Genomic DNA, 18,703 nt, shown 5'->3' on the forward strand with positions numbered 1-18,703 from the left:
CATGTGGCATTAGGAGTTAATTTTCTGCCTTGTTTTAGCTATATTGATATAGTTGCTTAGGAATTCTTTAAAGGGAATCTGTCAGCAGGATTTGCCATTTAATCTAAGAGCTGAACAATATAGGGGCAGAGAGTCTGATTCCAGTGATGTGTCACTTGCTTAGCTGCTTCCTGTATTTTTAATACAATTGGTGTTTTATCAGAAGGAGATTATCACTGCAGGACTAGGTCTCACAAATCTGTGAAACCCCGCCCCCACCACTGATTGGGTGCTTGCTGACAATGTGCAGTGTACACAGGAAGCTGTCAATCAGTGGTGTGGGCGGGGTTATACACAACTCAGCATTCTGACCACCTTTAAAGAGAAAACAGGGATTCTACCCAAACTATACCAAGCAATCTAGTAAGTGATGCTTCACTGGAAACACGTTTTCTGCCCCTACACCATGCTGATGTCAGACTACATAGAAAATACCTGCAGTGCTGACAGATTCCCTTTTAAATTTTGCAATCTTTCCTAGCAGCATGTCCTCCATAAGTACAAGTGTGCTCTGCAACCCCATCCGAATTTCTGTTCTTCATCCAAGACTGGAATCTTAAGGGACAGACAATACCTGTAATCGTCTTAAGGTACATAACAGATGAACAAACAGTTTATTTTGTACAAAACAGATGCCTAGGCATTGAAGCTGGGCTATTAGTGACATTTAAAAAACAGTTTTAGGATGCACATATTCTTTTTAGAGCTTGTAAGATCCAACACGTTTAATTTTTTTTTTTTACATAAATAAAATATTTAAAAATACTTTAAAAATGCCTTTTACCATTTTTGTTTTATTTCTCCATAAATATTTTTTCTCATAAGGCTCAGTGTTTCTGACAACACTCTTTAAAACAATTTTTTTTTTTGTTTTCCTTTACACAAAACTTTTACATTTGTTTGACAGCGCCAAACAACCCTTTGTAACAGAACGTAAGAGACAAAACATTTGGAAACAGTAGCTAAATAACAAACCTCTTTGTTCTGACTTTGAATAAACCCGAGCTCTGAAGTCAAGGTTTTTTTGGCTTAGAACAAGAAGTGCAGATCACCTTTTTTGTTTTTTTTCTGCATACTAAAAAAAATCACAATGATATTGATCCATGTACAATTCCACCTGTTTCTTTTTTTTTTTTTGCGACAAAAAATAAAAAAAAAAGGAACCAAAACTGTGATATCATGCAGAACTTATCTTAGCTACGAGAGATTATAAGTTCCCTGAAAAGTAGCTGCAAATAATATATTGGAGCATTTATCAAACAGAAACATGTGAGGAAGGTAAAATAATAATAAAAAACACAAATACAAGAGTCAGTAATACAGAGTATGTTCCAATAGTCATCCTATAGCAGAACGACAATTCAAATGTTGTATCCTAGAGGTGTCGTATTTACAATGTATGCTTCTGGAATGATTAGTGATAGACTTCGGAGTCGTATTTTTTTTTTTCAATATATATATACAAGGGTCGTTCTATAAAGGTGCAACCATTCTGTAGAAAAATAAGTTTTGCTCCATTGCGGGCCCTATAGTTAACCCTCAATCTGCCTCATCACTCTCACATTCATTTAAAGAGACATAACCTGTGCTGCCTGTATGAGAACACAGAACGTCAGACAACTTAGATGCAGACATGATGGCTTGTGTAATGACAACGTGGTAGCTTGTGTGATAAAAGGCCTTTGCTCTTCTTGAGCACTTCATTTCTTTAAAACACTTGATAAATGGCACTCCTAACATTCTGCACACATAGTATGCCCTAGCAAAATGATCCAAAAAGTTACAACAGGTAAGAATTTGCAAGTTTCCATGATGGGTAGGATTCTGCAGAAACGACACTGCTGTAGGCCAATGTCTTACCAGAAGGCTGGCTGGCGATATTTCAAGCAAGACATTGCAACTTGCCACACAAGTAGTTGGGGTTCGCAACGATATCCTCTCTTTTTTTTTTTTTTTTTTTTTTTTAGGAAAGCTGGTGAATGAGCTCTAAGGCAGAGACAGAACTGATGGCATTTACTACATATCACCAGAGGAAAAGGGCAGAAGAGAAACAGAGCGGAGAAGCTTTGGCACTGGTAGAATGAGTCTTTGGATGGATTAGAACCACACAATGACGAGGCAGCCACAGGTGACCGCTGTCCATATAACATAGGAGGTTCTCATGGCACATGAAATGGATAAAGTGTTTTCATTAACTTGTGCAGGATTTTTTTTTTCTTTTCACTAGTGGTTAGTATAGGTTGCTGCAAAGCTGTTATACCCACCACCCAGGTGCCAACTGAATGTCACAAAGATCAGTTTTACACACAAAGTGTCTGGATGCACATTCACAGGTACTAGCTTTATGCAGAAGAGGGTACAGCTGTATATAACCACAATTTTCAGTTTGTGAAGACCGTGAAAGAGAACCCAAAGTACCAGAACCTACTGCGTGAAATAAAGGGATCTTCCTAGCATGCAGCTTCTTATCGAACAGTATTTTCAACTAAGCCCCTACTAGTTTGCAATACCAAAAGGACAGCCCTTTTCCCAAAAGACGCACTTAATGGAAAACGTATACACTGGGGTCGACTAAACAAGCTACGTTTACCAGAATTATGTCTTAAAGAAGCACTCCCATCAAAATGTTTATCTCTCAATATATTGCAGTTATGATATTATATATAACTGTGTACTTACAATTGCTCATTTTGCCTTTCTACTCAATTAATGATTTTCCTTTCCATTAGGTCTATGACATGATGTGATTAAAAACTGACTAACTGAATCCTTCTAAGCTCTATGTAGAAACAGGAGCTCTATTTTCTCTGTGTGAGTCATCATTAGAACTACAATTCTATTCACTGCCAAGTTTCTGGTAGGAGGAGCGGAACAGATGGGTCAGGAGTTAAAGAGGGGAATGATTCATGCATGGCAAATTGACCTCCTGTTTCTACATAGAGCTTAGAAGGATTCAGCTAGTCAGGCTTTAATCATGTGTTGCCATAGATCTCATGGAAAAAAGAAGAATTAACTGGGTAGAAAGGCAAAATGAGCAATTGTAAGTACACAGTGCTATATAATATGATGACTGCAATGTATTAAGAAGATAAAAACTTTGATGGGAGGAGGAGGAGTGCTTCTTTAATTTGCAAGAAAAAACTGTCTTACATCGCATTTATTTTTCATCATGTTTGACAAGGGGGCATGTTCAGGAAAGGGGCATGGCCTATTTAGCAATCTCATGTGCCAGAGTTGAGCCACACTTTGGCATAACTTAGTGGACCAAAGGAAGCTAACTAATAGATGGTGTCAATTTTAAAGATTTTATCAAGCAGCCTGAGCTACTTTGATAAATTTGGCCCCTTTTAAGACTTTCTAGCCTAAAGTTGCATTTACACTGGCAGATTAATAACTGTTGTTTCACGATTACCTTGGTGGGTAAACAGGCTGCTGATCACTAGATAAAATAGCAAAATGCTTGTTCATCAGGTGAAATGAGCTTTTGTGCAGTACAAAAATACATCGTTCTCAGCGGTGCATCTTCCTGTGTAAACAGGACTCGCACTGCCAAGAACCACGGCAGCCTATTCGAACTGAGCGATCTACTACAGATCTTCTACAGATCACTCAATCGACCATCAGCTTCTAAAAGTTTACTGATGGGTGGTTGTTTAGTGCCGCCGGTTGGTCCATGTAAACACACCGTAATTTTTCACTGTCTAAACATTAGACAGATTTAGTATATCGGCCTCAGTGTGTTATAGGCAGTGCAGGGTCTAAAGGATGTGATACATGACACAGAGATTGAATGAACGCCTAAGTCATGCTCTGCCCCCCACCAGGCTTTGCATCAGCCATAACACTGTATCAACTTTGTGTTGAGTTTACTAATTTAAGAAAAATGAAATTGAGCAAGACCTTGTACTGCATTAACTGGATGAAGCCTAATTAAAGAGATGTATCTGTGCATAGGATCACATCTATAATCTATATACACGTTGATAAAAAATACAGACAGCCTATACAGGGGATTGTATGAAGACAACAAAAAGGTCTCTGCCATAGCTTCCCTAAATCTGACCTACATCTACTTTATGCTGGAATTAAATTTTGCATTCTTGTACCCAAAAAAGCTGCAATATTTTCCATAAGTAGCAGAAGAATATTGTATCTTCTCATCAAGGCTGACAAGCCATATTGTGATTTTTGGTTGCAACAATGTCTGATACCTAATCTTCTCCTAAAATGTAACTGTGTAACACAAGCCGTATACTTTAGATAGCTGTTGGCAAAACTCTCACTTCCCCCAATACACATGCATGCTAGGCTCAGCGGAGCTTGTACGCGTCTCACCAGGAAGAGGAGTAAGCCTCCGTCAGAAGCCGCCAAAGCTTCTCTTCATTAAGAACAAAAGGATCAGGCATGGTAACCCTTTTTCCCCAACGTGCGCCATCGGAACATTCAGGACACCACCATATGCAATAGATGGTTGGCCGGTTCTGTTGAAATCAGCCAGTATGACCTGTATTCATCCATTGTATATGGCACCATACGACTCACAATGAGGGTCATACAAGGCTGGATCGACAACAGTGACCAGTAATTCAGAATAATGACTCATTTTACATTGAGAATAAAATAAAAAGTGGTCCAGTGATCAACGACTACAGGCTACATTAGATATTGTCTAAGAATAGCACCTTTTGGATAAACACCCTGCTTTATTAATAGGTTAGATGGTAGCATTTTGTCTCATAATATAGATACAAGAAAATTCAAATGGGGTAATGGGAACTGTTACTATGTGCATTTCAAGGGTAAAATGAAATACTTAACTTTGTAACCTGTACGAGTCATTTGTGGCACAATACAGTTTTGTCACACTTAAACAATGGCTTTTCGGCATTTATGTGGAGACGTAGACTCAGGTAGATACAGCCCAGGTAGATCTACAGATGCAGAGTTCTGTGTAAAATCTCTATCGTGCATTGACGGTGTTGATGATATGAAGATGCTGGTGAGACATAACTGGCAGCACATATGGTGTTGTACTGCACTAGTGCTGACGTGGAGATTGCTGTAAAATGAAATTGACATCCTGGGTGCCGTAATCACAGTTAACATTTCCACATCCCACTGCAATCAAAGTGGAAGAAGACAAACATGCCTTTCAATCTAAACAACTTATACATAAAGGTTCATTTACACTGTGCGATGCGAAGAATTAAACAACTGCTGTCCGGCAACATGCTTTCCGGTCTTTGGTCGTTTGATAGCCTGTTTAAATGGGCAGACCCTGCTGAGAAATCAATACTAGAATACACCATTGACTACCTTGGTTTTCAGCAGCACAACTCCTGTTTACACAAGATGATGAGCTGTCGAGAACGATGATCTTTTATGCAGCAGAAAAGATTATTTCACCGGCTGAACATTGGGTGATTTGCAGCCTGTTTAGACAGCACGATTGTTATGAAATGGGCATTCCTAGGATAATCGGGCAGTGTAAATGGACCTTAACTCACAATACACACATCTGAGCCGCAGTGAGAAATGTGAAAGAGATGGTTTCTCTTCCAAGTACAGCTATCCAGTGTTTGTGTGCAGAAATATAAAACAAAAAGCAGGGATATGTATGCAATGTGTGTGCAAATCCTAATGACTCTTACAAATTGTAATGTTTCTGAATATTAAGTAAAGATGGCTGTCAACTGAGTGCAAAGCTGATTAAATGTAGCACTGTAAGCTGCATTTTGTTAAAAATAAATTACAACCCCTGCAGCAAATCGCTAGCCATGTGAATTACACCGCTGAGGTCAGTGATTGGCTGCAGTGATCACATGAGTAGACAGGGTCATCATCACTGCAGCAAGGTAATCCAAGTCTAACTGGGAGCACCAGGGCGACATTACTGGAGAGGCAGCTAATTTATTCATAAAGTAAAGGGGTTTTTTTTAGTTTTTTTTTATGTTAATTCCTCCATTTAGACAAATTTTCTAAGATCCTGAAAAAACCCTTTAAAGGCTGACTTCCTAACAATAGTCAACCAACAGTCATCCTATGTCTATCAATTCTATTAAACTCAGTTGCCCTTATACCATTTTATTATCTCAAATCAATGTAATAATTTTTTTTATATAAAATTAGATATTCAAAGTTCCAAATTTCTTGAATGGTGAGTAGTCGAGCTTCAGCTTTGTTTAGCTGCCTAAATCCATCACTAGAGGGAGAATAGGAGTTTGCGGCATACTTTTATATTATAGAGGTCAATGTTCAATGTGCAGAAAGCTCTTAGGCATCTTTAGTGGCAACTGCAGAGGCAGCAAAAATGTTATCTGTTACAATAATCCTATGCTCTGCATATGAAGCTCTGTATCAGAAAAATATAGCCCCTTCCACTTTTAAGGATATTTGAAAAAATAATTATAGTAGTATTTTAGACCTAAAATGAGATAAGATGCAATCTTGTCCTATAAATATTCAGTGTTAGCTTAATGTAAGACTAAATGGCATGGCATGACTGTCACCATTAGCTGAGGAAGGATAAGGGACCCTGACTGGTTATGTAAGGTGGGCATAGCAATGAAAGTATACTAAATTCCTAGCCTCTGTGCAAATCAATGCCACCTATAATACATATGAAATACTGTCCAAGCTTGTGAATACCTAGTTGGTACTGCATTTATTTGTATTGTTTATTTGCTTTGATATGTAAAATAAATCATGTTTCTAAATAGTCTTTTTTAATATTTTACTACCATTTTGCTGTTGCAGAGTCTGTGTTCTTCACATAGCTGGCTGTGCTGCTGCTTCTGAGAAATAAAGAAACATGCTGCTCCTGCTACTTTCTCCCTCCTATCTCTCAATGTAAGGTAGTATCAGGAAGGATGGGCGGATGGTTGTACACAACAGGTCGGAGTGTGGAAAAGTGGGAAGAGGGAAGCACACGAAAAGGCAGAGGAAAGTCATATACTCCTCATCATCATCATTGTCTGTCAGCACAAGGGAGAAGAGATCTTTCATGGACTTTAGAAAGGAAATTCAGTTCAAGAATACATGGGAGTGAGTGATGGCTGCATCCTGGACACAGACCTGGCATCCATCATTAATTGCTGGGAGAGACACATCCAGAGAAAAGTCTAAACTAGGTGCAGGTTATATCCTGCATATCAAAGTATCTGAAAATAAATGAAGGGATCAAGATTGCAGACACCTAATGCACCTTTTTAACCACAAACAAATGTAAAATATATTTTTTAAAGGTGTCCATAGGTTGGGAAGCTTCAGAAATAATGATTTCACAGTGGGCAGCTGAGGCGAAAGTATTCAAGTAAATATCGTTGGATATGTCTGCAATGCGGGGAACTAGGCCACAATCACAGGCAGCGGGTGTTACAGGTGGGAACAATACAACATAGCTATAGAACCAATCACAGAAAAAAAACTATCCATTCCCCTTCTCAGGTGACCTGCACCTTCATGAAAGCCAATAACACTGAAGACAATATGGATTGATAATGAGAACAAAGTACAAAGGGTATACCCCCTGTAAAGGTAGTGCGTCACATAAACGAGCAGTTTGATAAAGACCTAGGCCCTAAACTGTGGTTGAAGTGATATCACAACTTTGATACAAACATGGCTGCATCTTGTGTATGTCTCTATAATACCAGTTAACCAGAGAGGTAGAAAATCCAGATGTGCATATTTTTCATGAAAGGTTGTACTGTTTAGCAGGAAGGTGCATTCATTCTTACTACTAGGACTACAAATATCCTATCATTCATTACCATTCTACTGTAATTTATTGCAAATTCCACTTATTGTTGCTAATGCTTTTGGTCTATACTATTTATTCATATATATCTAGCTGTGATATAGCTGTGAAACCATTCTATTATGGCCCACATACACTTATACAAATTCCAAAATCTCTGCTGATTAGAAGAGTTCACATTTGAAATGATATGATCTTCGGGCTTCTTGAACTATTCTTGTAGATGCATCCCATTAACGTGCATGAACCGTTCATACACGAATAGGCCCCATGCACACTGTCAGTACTACACACTACACTATAACTACTACATGTGTTAGAGATATTCTTCCGTGATAGCAATGCTCCCAGGGGGATACTGAGTTAGATTACATTAGAGGTATAGTAGGACCACCACAGATGTCTAGAGATGTTATAATACTACTATGCACGAGGCCTAAGGATAATATTCTGCTGATACTAAGACATCAAGTAGTTTGAAAAACCAGGATATACAGTATTGATATGTGGAGAAATAGATTTGAAGCAAAGATTTATATTAAAGAAAGATTTCTTTAAAATAGATTGGTGCCCACTGCACCCGGTACTGCTGCTGGAAAGCTGACCATAAATGTGGGCAGAAGGTTGGGTCAGCCAATATCTATTCGTCCCCTATGCACATGAATACAAGGCTCAGCCAACCGTGCATGTGGTTCAATTTGGTTTAGGATAGTAAGCTAGTGCCAGACTGCTCTTGTGAGAATGAAGGATCTGACATGTTGAATTGCCTGATCCTTGCTTATTATTTCATCCGTCAGTCACACTCCATACACATAGGATAGTCAATTAGTCCTGCTGAAATTGACAGGCTTGGATTACTTTTCTCCTATGTGTATGGGCACCTTAATACCAAGGGCAGATCTCAAGGGCTTATTAAAGGGCTTGTCCAGTGAAAACAAGTTATCACCTATCCATAGGATAGGTGATAACTTATTGGTTGGTGGAGGTCCAACAGCAGAACAGGGGCATTTTTCTTCCCTTTAGAATAGAAAGCAGTGCACATGCTCAACCGCGGTTCCATCATTCCCTAGTGGTGCTGCTGAGCGCTTTCCTTGGCTTTTTCTGGCCGCCCCATAAAGAATAAATGGAGCAGTGGTTGGGCATGCTCTCTGGCACTCCATTGTAATGGGGGCAAAAGTGCCTAGTTGAAGTTAAAATTAACCCATTCTGCCTATCGGTGCAGGACCCAGTTGCCAGAGCCCCACCAATCAGCAAGTTATCACCAATCTTGTGAAAGGGTGATAACTTGTTACCCTTTAATACAAAAAGTCCAGAGCACAAAAATCCCCAGCATTTCAATCACCCCAACAATTCTACAGTCTATGCTATGCTGCAGTAACCTAACGATGTGTAATTATCTATGCACAGTAGATTGAGCACCTTCTTGTATATGGAGACATGGGTACTTCTAGCAAGTTCTTGTGTTCTCGGTTAGATGATAAGTGGAAAGCGTTTGCTTACAGAATCTTAATGAGTGATGACATTGCACTGAGGGAATGCGGCTGGAAACTGGAGGGAGGGACTCAGACGTAGTCAGCCTAGCAGTAGCGGACACAGATAGCAGAGGGTCCCTGTGCCAGAGCAGTATATGGGGTCCTTAGCAGTCCAATAGCTCCTTATAATGCAGAATCCCACCTGCTTTGGAGGTGAAAATTTCCCCCCTCCCCTCTTGGGCCCCTGTATGGTCGAACATGCTGCACCATTGATATGTCCGCAGCCTAGAGTCCAATGGGATCATGTTGTATATAGTATCCGTATAATATAGTTATCATGGGATCTAGCTGTATCTTAGATTTGTGGAGGGAAACAGAACAATGTCTTGTTGTGCTCTGATCTCAAAACAGTAATTACTCTTACATCCCTGAATAATGAACAGATGTGATACTGTATAAAAGACTTAGAAAAATAGAAGTAGATTTTAAAATCGTATATAGGTTCAGTGACTGTGTTCGTTACATGTAATGGATACCATGTACTCATCTCCCAACATTGACATTCACTATGCCCGTCTTTCATATGATTGTCTTCAGCTGGTTGGAGTTAATACCCCAATGACTAGAGATCAGTGCATCCTGACATGTTGTGTGAAAGTGTCCGACTGAGGGGTCAGACGAGTGTCTCCGGGGAGGACTGAGAAATGTTATCTTTCCTAGAAAGTCATAAGTCTCATTTCACCATATGTTATCCAGTATTTATGATTGTGATTTTCAGTCTATATATATATATGCAATAGAAACTCTGCTCAGTTTACGATTAACCGTCGTACTTCCTAATCGCTGCTCAAAACAACTCAATTTCCAAGTATTTATGGTCAACAATCGATGTTGTGCACTCATACCACCAAAATATAATATTAAAGGTTCAGTTTGGCTTTTGTTAAGAAAAAAAAATTAAAATAAATCAAATACATCTTTTATGGAATAAGACGATAATGGCCGATGGGCAATTCATTGCCTATAACCAACAGTAAGAGTGGAGGCACCTTCGAATTTCATGACCTAAATGATTTGCTTTTTCTTCCTGCTGGTGGTCTATAAACAGCCAGTCCCAAGGCACCTGGCACAGGGATCATTCGGCACAGTGAAAGGTGGGTACAGCTGGCAGTAGTGAGCTCTGAGAACTAGACTCAATCATCAAAGTGTTCTAGGAAGAGATGCAGTGTAGCAAGACGACAGGGGGGTGACGAAAAGAAACCAGCCACGCTCTACAAACAAAAGGACGGGATCACCTTGGGAAAGCAACGTGAGAGATGAAACAAAGGCAACTGTTTAATAAGCTCTGACACCATCTTCCTCTATACTCAGGGGGGACACAGACCCATTTTAATGAATGAGCCTATCTGCAGCATGGGAAGGTGTATTGAGCAGCATACTAAATACCGCAGAAAAGAAACAGCAGAAGACAAAACCAGAGGAAATATTTCAAAGCAAGAGAACACCTATAATAAGATGGGTATGTGTTCCGTCAAATAAAAGAGAAGGACGATATATGTGTTTTAGGAACGCTTGAGAATAGATATAGGGAGGGACAAGGAAGGCAATAGCTATAAAAGTACTCGTAAATACTCGTAAATGTGCAGAGAAGCTTATAGACTTGCAATAAGTGATCCAGTATGTAATACTCGTCTGACATGGTTAAAACTCAAGCCAGCACCAGGACTGACAGCGATTATTACAGTACGCTGCTGCCCTTCCGGCTAAAGTGCTCTGCACCGTACACGTGAAGCCTTAGGGATTTTATACGACGGACGTTATTGCCATTTTGACAAGGGACTATTCCACATACCATGTGGCTGAATCTCCCATTCAGGCATCACCTATGCAGAAATGAGTAACGCAGCATTAATCTATACCAAAAGTGTAGGACATCAAAGCAGCAAATCTTGTCGGTTTTCACATGGTCTTTTAAGTTACAAAGCTCACAGTGACTCCAAATAAGAACAATGACTTGGCTGACTGTGTCGCCTTCTTAACTGAGGCATTATAAGTTATACAGAAAAAAAAAATGAAAATAAACTCTTTGGAAAGAACAGAAAATAAATATTTGCAATTAAAAAAAAAAATCGAATTATCCCTGTTTGATGGACTTTATCCCAGAACATCTATGGAACAAGTAAAGGAATAGATAGACTGCACAGTAGCTAGCAGATTGACCCGGAACTACAGAGCTCTGGCACCGCTAAAACAGTGGGAGGGTCAATATACAACCCAGAAGCTAATTTCTTCCCTTCCTTTAACTTTACACCTCCTGAACGAACATAGATTTATACACAAAGAGTAGATACAATGCACAGGCAGTTTAGGGTGGTGTCTCTCTGACTTCATAGGACGTGCATCTGTTACCCGACTTTACGCTCTGCAAGCTTTGACTTTTGCTTCTTGTGCAGTAGTACTTTGTGGAGAATTTGACCACTTTCAAAATAGTTGCTCTTACAGAAGCAATGCGGATGAGGAAATGGCAACTCCTTCAGGGCCAGGAGGACGAAACAACCAATTGACAGCCCCACTGGGTCTGGAGGTGTTAGCCTACATGTTGAGTGAATATTATGAAATGAAAGCAGGTTGTGTATCTTACTTAGGGTGCTTCCCATTAACCACTCTGTTTTCTCTCTTAATTAGAGAGAATGTTCTTTTTGAGCAAAATGTGTAATTTCCACCAATTATCCAAAAAACATTAGTGGTCACTATCACGGAAAGCAAGTGAAGTCCTAGAGTCCAAGGAAAGAAACAGCAAGCGTCTTGTGACTATGACTGAACTCTTCAGAGAGAGGAAATGTTTCATGGAGCTTTTTCGAAAGTAGAGCAGTTCCTGTAGTCCGACGGGAAAAAAATTAAACTTTTTTTAAGGAAAAAAAAAATCAACTGTTTAAAGTTAGTTTTCCTGTCTTGTTTGCAATTTTTTTTGTATTTGGTCCTTTCATAGTTTAGTTGCAACAGTGCTTCTCCGAAAAAAGGTCCATCTATAAATATAATTTCTTTTTTTTCTATTTTTAATACTCCTTTCTCAATATATATTTATATATTTATATATTTGTATTATTTTTTGAAAGGCGTCAACCTGCTGAAGTTTTGCCAGAAAGGGGATTGACTTCTTCTGGGTTCAGTGAACTCAAAAACTTGTGGTTGGTTTATGCCGTCGGTCACCATATACTGTCCTTGAATTGCGCCGGGTTCCTGAGGCGGCGGGTATGCTGGAGGGACCGAGCGTGGACAGCTGACACCAGCTAGGAGAAAAACACACACCAATTAGTCAGCTACAGGACACAGTACAACTCTGAATTAAACTGATTAAATTAGATTTTCACCTCTAAAAAATTAGAAGCTACAAAACTATTATACATTGTTATACATTGTTATCTTATGATCCTCTATCGAGTACATTGTTTCTTTTTTCCTTACAGGGGTTGTCCACTACTCGGACTTCTGAATCCCTACATTTCTTCCCAGTACAATAATAACACCTTTACTTACCTGCGGTGCTGGCGCCGTTCCAGCACTGGCTCTCCCTGGGATCGTGTGACATTATCATGTCATGCAATCCCTGTGGCCAATCACTCTTCCCTCCTATGGATGTAATTGACATCTAAAGGAAGTAAGAGCTGCGACTGCTCTCTCACTTCCTCCAGATGTCACATGATTCCCGGGAGAGCAAGTGCTGACACAACTGGAATGGCGCCGGCACCGAAGGTGAGTAAAGGTGTTATTATTTTACTAGGGGGAAACATAAGAGATTTAGAAGGGATTGTCCGAGTAGCGGAAAATCTCTTTAATACTTTTGCTGCCATGAGGTGCAGTGCTGTCTGAATTAGTTACAAAGTTACCAAGAAGACACCGCACTGTTCCAGCACAAAGTAAAAAAAATAGCAAGTTATATATATTACATTGAATGAATGACAAAACGATAAAAGCAGCAATAAATGAATATTCTTGGTCATTGACAAATAGTCTAATCACAGAAAATTCCTTATTCCAGTGTGTCCACTGCTCACATAGGGTAATTTTATGCTTATTTTTTCTTACCGCAGTAAACACATGCACAGACTGATTTTTCCTTATCTAATTATCATCCATTACATTTTTCTAGATGAACGTCAATGATTTTCACAGGATCTGCCTCAAATTAAACATGAATGGGAACATCTAGATAGTTATCGCAATGTGTCTCATTAGGTAAAAGAAAAATTGGCTAATTGTTTCCCAGATTATTCTCTTTTCCCTTTTAAAATAAATGTGTACACCTGGCTGATCAGAGCTGAGGAACCAGAGAGTGATCAGTGGACCGCAATTAAAGGAAACCTATCAGCTGATTCATTCTGCCCAATACGCTGGCAGCATGAATCAGATCCTGCTTGCACGACTGCAGCCAGGTATATTTCTCTATGAAACAACTACTCCAAAGTCGTCCCGTGCTGACTTCTTTCCGCACTGCTCTAGGTGACTGACAAGTCTCTCCCATAGCGATAGACCTGTCAATCACCTTGAGCACCACCGGGTGGTGCTGGAATAGTCCCGTTTCTGGCTATGGTCTCTAGCCAAATCTTCAAACAAAATTTTCTCTGAAACATCGGAGCATTGCAGAGAAAAATATACCTGCTCTAATTCATGCTGCCCGTGGTTTAGGAGCATGAATCAGCTGACAGGTTTCCTTTAAATACCTATAGGTAACTTAATGTAGGAGTGTGCTAGTTAATTATGCTATTTGGAAACACTAATAAATGCACTTAAAAGGGTTGTCCAGGCTTGAGACAAAGACTGCAGTCATTGTATGTGACTGCAGACTGCCAAGTCATGACAGCGTACGGTGCACATGGCACACGCTGTCACAATTCCCGGCATTGCTGGTGAGCGCTTGGTCACGTGACTGCATATTTGCAATTTGTATAACTATGGTCGTGCGCCAACTAGACATCTGGCTTTTCTCAATTAATTGCTGTTGAGAGTTGAATTAAAGGGGTTGTTTATTACTGTACAACTTCTGCTTTATCGATTCAGGGCCCCATAGGAAATAAAAACAATGTACTGTCATCTACCACAGTGGTGTTGTTCCACTGATGGTAGTGCTGCTGTTCCCAGTCGGTGACATGTTGAGTCATATGACTGCTGAAGCCAATCAGTGGCTGCAGCTCATAAATATTCCATCAGAGCTGATGTCCACTATCACAAAATAGTAAAGGCCACATTTTTTTTAAATTTTTACAATTTTGTTTCCCCCAATTGGCTACATACCGTAATATTGTCTTACAATTAGCACCATATAGTAATTCTGGCAAACATCTTGTAGTAATATGCCCTATCCTGGTCCCCATCTGGTCATAATGTCCCCCATCCTGGTCCCCATCTTGAAGTAATGCCACATTGAGGTTCTCATCTTGAAGTAATGCCCCATCCTGGTCCTCATCTTGTAGTAATGCCCCATCCTGGTCAAGATCTTGTAGTTATGTCCCCATCCTGGTCTCCATCTAGTAGTAATGTCCCCATCCTGGTCCCCATCTTGTAGTAATGTCCCCCATCCTGGTCCTCATCTTGTAGTAGTGTCCCCCATTCTGGTCCTCATCTTGTAGTAATACCCATTCCTGGTCCTCATCTTGGAGTAATGTCCCCATCCAGGTCCCCCATACTGTAGTTAGGTCCCCTCCAGTTCCCCATATTGTATATATGTCCCCATCCACGTCCCCATATTGTAGATATGTCCCCATCCAGGTCCCAAAATTGTAGATATGTCCCCATCCAGGTCCCCATATTGTACATATGTCCCCATTTTGTAGATATGTCCCCATTCAGGTACCCATATTGTACATATGTCCCCATCCAGGTCCTCATATTGTAGATATGTCCCCATATTGTAGTTAGGTCCCCATGCAGGTCCCCATATTGTAGTTAGGTTCCCATGCAGGTCCCCAAATTGTAGATATGTCCCCACGAAGGTCCCCATATTGTAGTTAGGTCCCCATGCAGGTCCCCATATTGTAGATATGTACCCATCCAGGTCCCCAAACTGTAGTTAGGTCCTCATATTGTAGTTGGGTCCCCTATTGTGCCATTCTTCACATACAGAGAAGAGAAAAAAAGATCTTCTCATCTGTCCTCCGTTCCATCGGTGTCCTTTCTGCACATGCAGGCACCATAGACCTCTAGACGATCCCGGCCCGGTCCAGGAGCGGCCAAAGTATTGCCACTCAGAGACCGGTTCTCAGCAATACCAATGCCAGCCGCCGGCCAATAAGGGGCTAGCAGCTGACATCTGCGCACGGCAGTTACATCATACGCAGATGGTATTGCTGTGCAGAGAGCGGGTCTCTGCACGGCAATATATTTCAATTGAATGTGTTTCCAAGGACGCACATTCAACTGAAATAGAGTGCAGCTGTCGGCGGCTCCTGGACCAGGCCAGGATCGTCAAGGGCGGTCTATGGTGCCTGTGGGCCGCATAAAGCAGCCTCAGGGGCCGCATGCAGCCCACGGGCCATGTGTTTGAGGCCCCTGCTTTAAACCTTTCATATATGGAGATTTATGAGTGGAAAGTACTGTGCACAGAAGCTATAATCTCCAGCAATGAAATGCAATGTAAATCTGAACAGATTTGCCTTTTCTTTACTTAATTTCTTTAAAAAAAAGGTTTGGAAAATGTCATGGGACCTTGGATCCTGTGAACGATTTAGATTCTATTTAAAGATCTATTAGCCAGTTTCAGGTATCAGCCATCTCTCGAAGAGTCAGAATAATCCATTGGTTTATTTTACTGTGAAAACTAATCTCCGCTGGTCAAAATGTGTCCTAAGTTCTACTGAAACTTTTGATGATGCAGAATTGAAGATATAGGATTGTGTGATGATGTCTCGCAGACCTTCTACCAACTGGAAATACTCTGGCTTTAAAATCCTTTTGGACTAAAAGGTCAATGTCTCAATGGCTCTTACTTGAAAGGGAAGTCAAATTATGTTCTTTCTGAGAGGTAAGTTGAGCTAAGATTAAAATCAAGAAAGCTTAATGGCTTAAAGTGATTACAAAGTGCAGGACACCACTCAGACATACTGTGCCACGTCTAGTTGTATTAGGAGTGCCAGAAAAGGCGCTGTATGCCCCTTTAACAATTAGGCTACCCACAATTATTTTATTAAGTAGCTTCTCATTGCATAAGCATCGTAACTAAATATAGTATATAAAAATGGCTTTTTTTTGTCTGTAGTTTTTATCTGCTCCGTTATCATTTGATATGCTACAGGGCAGTATCCTTACAGATGGAGTCGCAGGGGAAGAAAAAACATAAAGGCTAAGTAGTAACAGGCAATTATACAATGAGACATTAATTATGTGCTTTCTTTGCTTGGAGTGTATAGAAAATGAATATGTAACAATCGCCAACAGAAATCATATTATGTATTGTGTCTGTTTATGCAAGCATTTATCATAGCAGAATTACTGCCGCAAGTGCGCGGCTCACTATTCATATGCGCTTTATTATGGCAATTGCAATGGAAATGTAAGTCAATACTTGAATTAAATGGCTTTCAATGAATAAAAAATAATATGGACATTTAGGTCAATACAGAAAGCATTTAATGTTGATAGTCCCTGGAAGGTGGCATACAATGACAGTGTAGGTTGCAGGCACCCAGTATGTGAAACAGAGGTGTACGTAGGGGCGTAACTATCACGGTCGCACATTCAGCTGAAGTGTATTGCGGCGCAGCGCTGCAATACATGCTGCTGTCCAATCAGAGGCCAGCAGCTAATGTCGGCATGCAGGTGACTGGGCGAATGAGAGTGACGTCATGCGCTCCCGTCAATAGCACGCTACAGTCAGCTGCCGGCTTCAGAAGAGGACGCCACACGGGGGAGCGGAGGGAAGGTGAGTAGAATCATTTTTTTATATGCATTAAAGAACAGCGGCAGAATAGCGGAAATATACCAGGATGGGAGAGATATACACTGCTCAAAAAAATAAAGGGAACACTCAAACAACACATTCTAGATCTGAATGAATGAAATATTCTCATTGAATACTTTGTTCTGTACAAAGTTGAATGTGCTGACAACAAAGTCACACAAAAATCATCAATGGAAATCAAATTCATTAACCAATGGAGGAGTGGATTTGGAGTCGAAATGACTCCAAAAGGTCCTATATGAACATATGGGGGCATAATAATGTACGAAATTAAAATATTCATATATATACAGTACAGACCAAAAGTTTGGACACACCTTCTCATTTAAAGATTTTTCTGTATTTTCATGACTATGAAAATTGTACATTCACTCAGAAGACATCAAAACTATGAATTAACATATACTTAACAAAATAGTGTGAAAGGCTGTGTGCACACGATGCGTTTTTAATGCGTTTCCGCAGCGTTTTTGCAGCTGCGGAAACGCATTAAAAACGCATGGTAGAAGGGCAGCAATGTTCCCCAATGATAATCCACATGTGCTGTGCCCATGCTGCGGATTTTTCCGCAGCGTTTATGCTGCGCTCAAAAATCCGCAGCATGTCCATTAATTTTGCGGAAACGCGGCGTTTTCGCCGCCATTGACTTGCATTAGACCGCATGGATTACGCATCACTGTATATGTAGATGCGTAATCCACGCGTTCTAATGTGCGGATGGTACCCGGGTGTGGAGGAGAGGAGAGTCTCATCCACACCCAGGTACCATTAAAAAATCTGTAAAAAAAAGAATAAAATAAAAAATAAATGTATACTTACCTTCTGTCGGCCCGCGCACCGCTCCTGCTTGGTTCCCGGCACTTTGCAGTGAGTTGAAGGACCTGCGCTGACGTCAGAGTCATGTGACGGGTCACGTGACGCTGACGTCGGCAGGTCTTTCAATTCAATGTTGCCGGCAAGGGAGAACGGAGTGAGCAGGACAGCGCGGGCCATCGGAGGGTAAAGTATAGATTTATTTTTTATTTTTACCACTCTCTCGGGTCACACTATATAAATCCATGCCGTTTGCATGGATTTATATAGTGTGACCTAGTTGTCAAGCACTTTCCAGGTGATGCTAAAATTGCCTGGAAAGCGCTTGTCAATCCACATGCGGAAACGCATGTGGAAACGCATGTGAATCCGCATGTATTCCACAGGAAAAACGCATGCACAATCTGCATGCGTTTTTTCTGCCAGGGAGATGCAGAAATGATGCAGAAATTTTCTGCTTCATTTCTCCATCGTGTGCACATACCCAAACAACTGAAAATATGTTTTATGTTCTAGGTTCTTCAAAGTAGCCACCTTTTGCTTTGATGACTGATTTGCACACTCTTGGCATTCTCTTGATGAGCTTCAAGAGGTAGTCACCGGAAATGGTTTTCACTTCACAGGTGTGCCCTGTCAGGTTTAATAAGTGGGATTTCTTTCCTTATA

The 18,703-nt window shown here is 40.5% G+C and overlaps 1 protein-coding gene across 2 annotated transcripts in view; it reads right to left on the reverse strand.

The window, feature by feature from the left end:
* Positions 1-624: 624 nt before the first annotated feature.
* The window catches only part of ARHGEF9 (Cdc42 guanine nucleotide exchange factor 9), a 587,846-nt gene continuing 569,767 nt past the window's right edge, over positions 625-18,703 (reverse strand). For both annotated transcript variants that reach the window (XM_073641046.1, XM_073641047.1), the window contains one exon: positions 625-12,560. In XM_073641046.1, coding sequence (XP_073497147.1) covers positions 12,373-12,560 — 188 coding nt within the window. In that variant the 3' untranslated portion in view covers positions 625-12,372. The remainder of the gene's footprint in view (positions 12,561-18,703) is intronic.

This window comes from Phyllobates terribilis, unplaced genomic scaffold (assembly GCF_046119375.1).
Source record: "Phyllobates terribilis strain yellow unplaced genomic scaffold, ASM4611937v1 Scaffold_7__3_contigs__length_470593459, whole genome shotgun sequence".
Taxonomy (NCBI): domain Eukaryota; kingdom Metazoa; phylum Chordata; class Amphibia; order Anura; family Dendrobatidae; genus Phyllobates; species Phyllobates terribilis.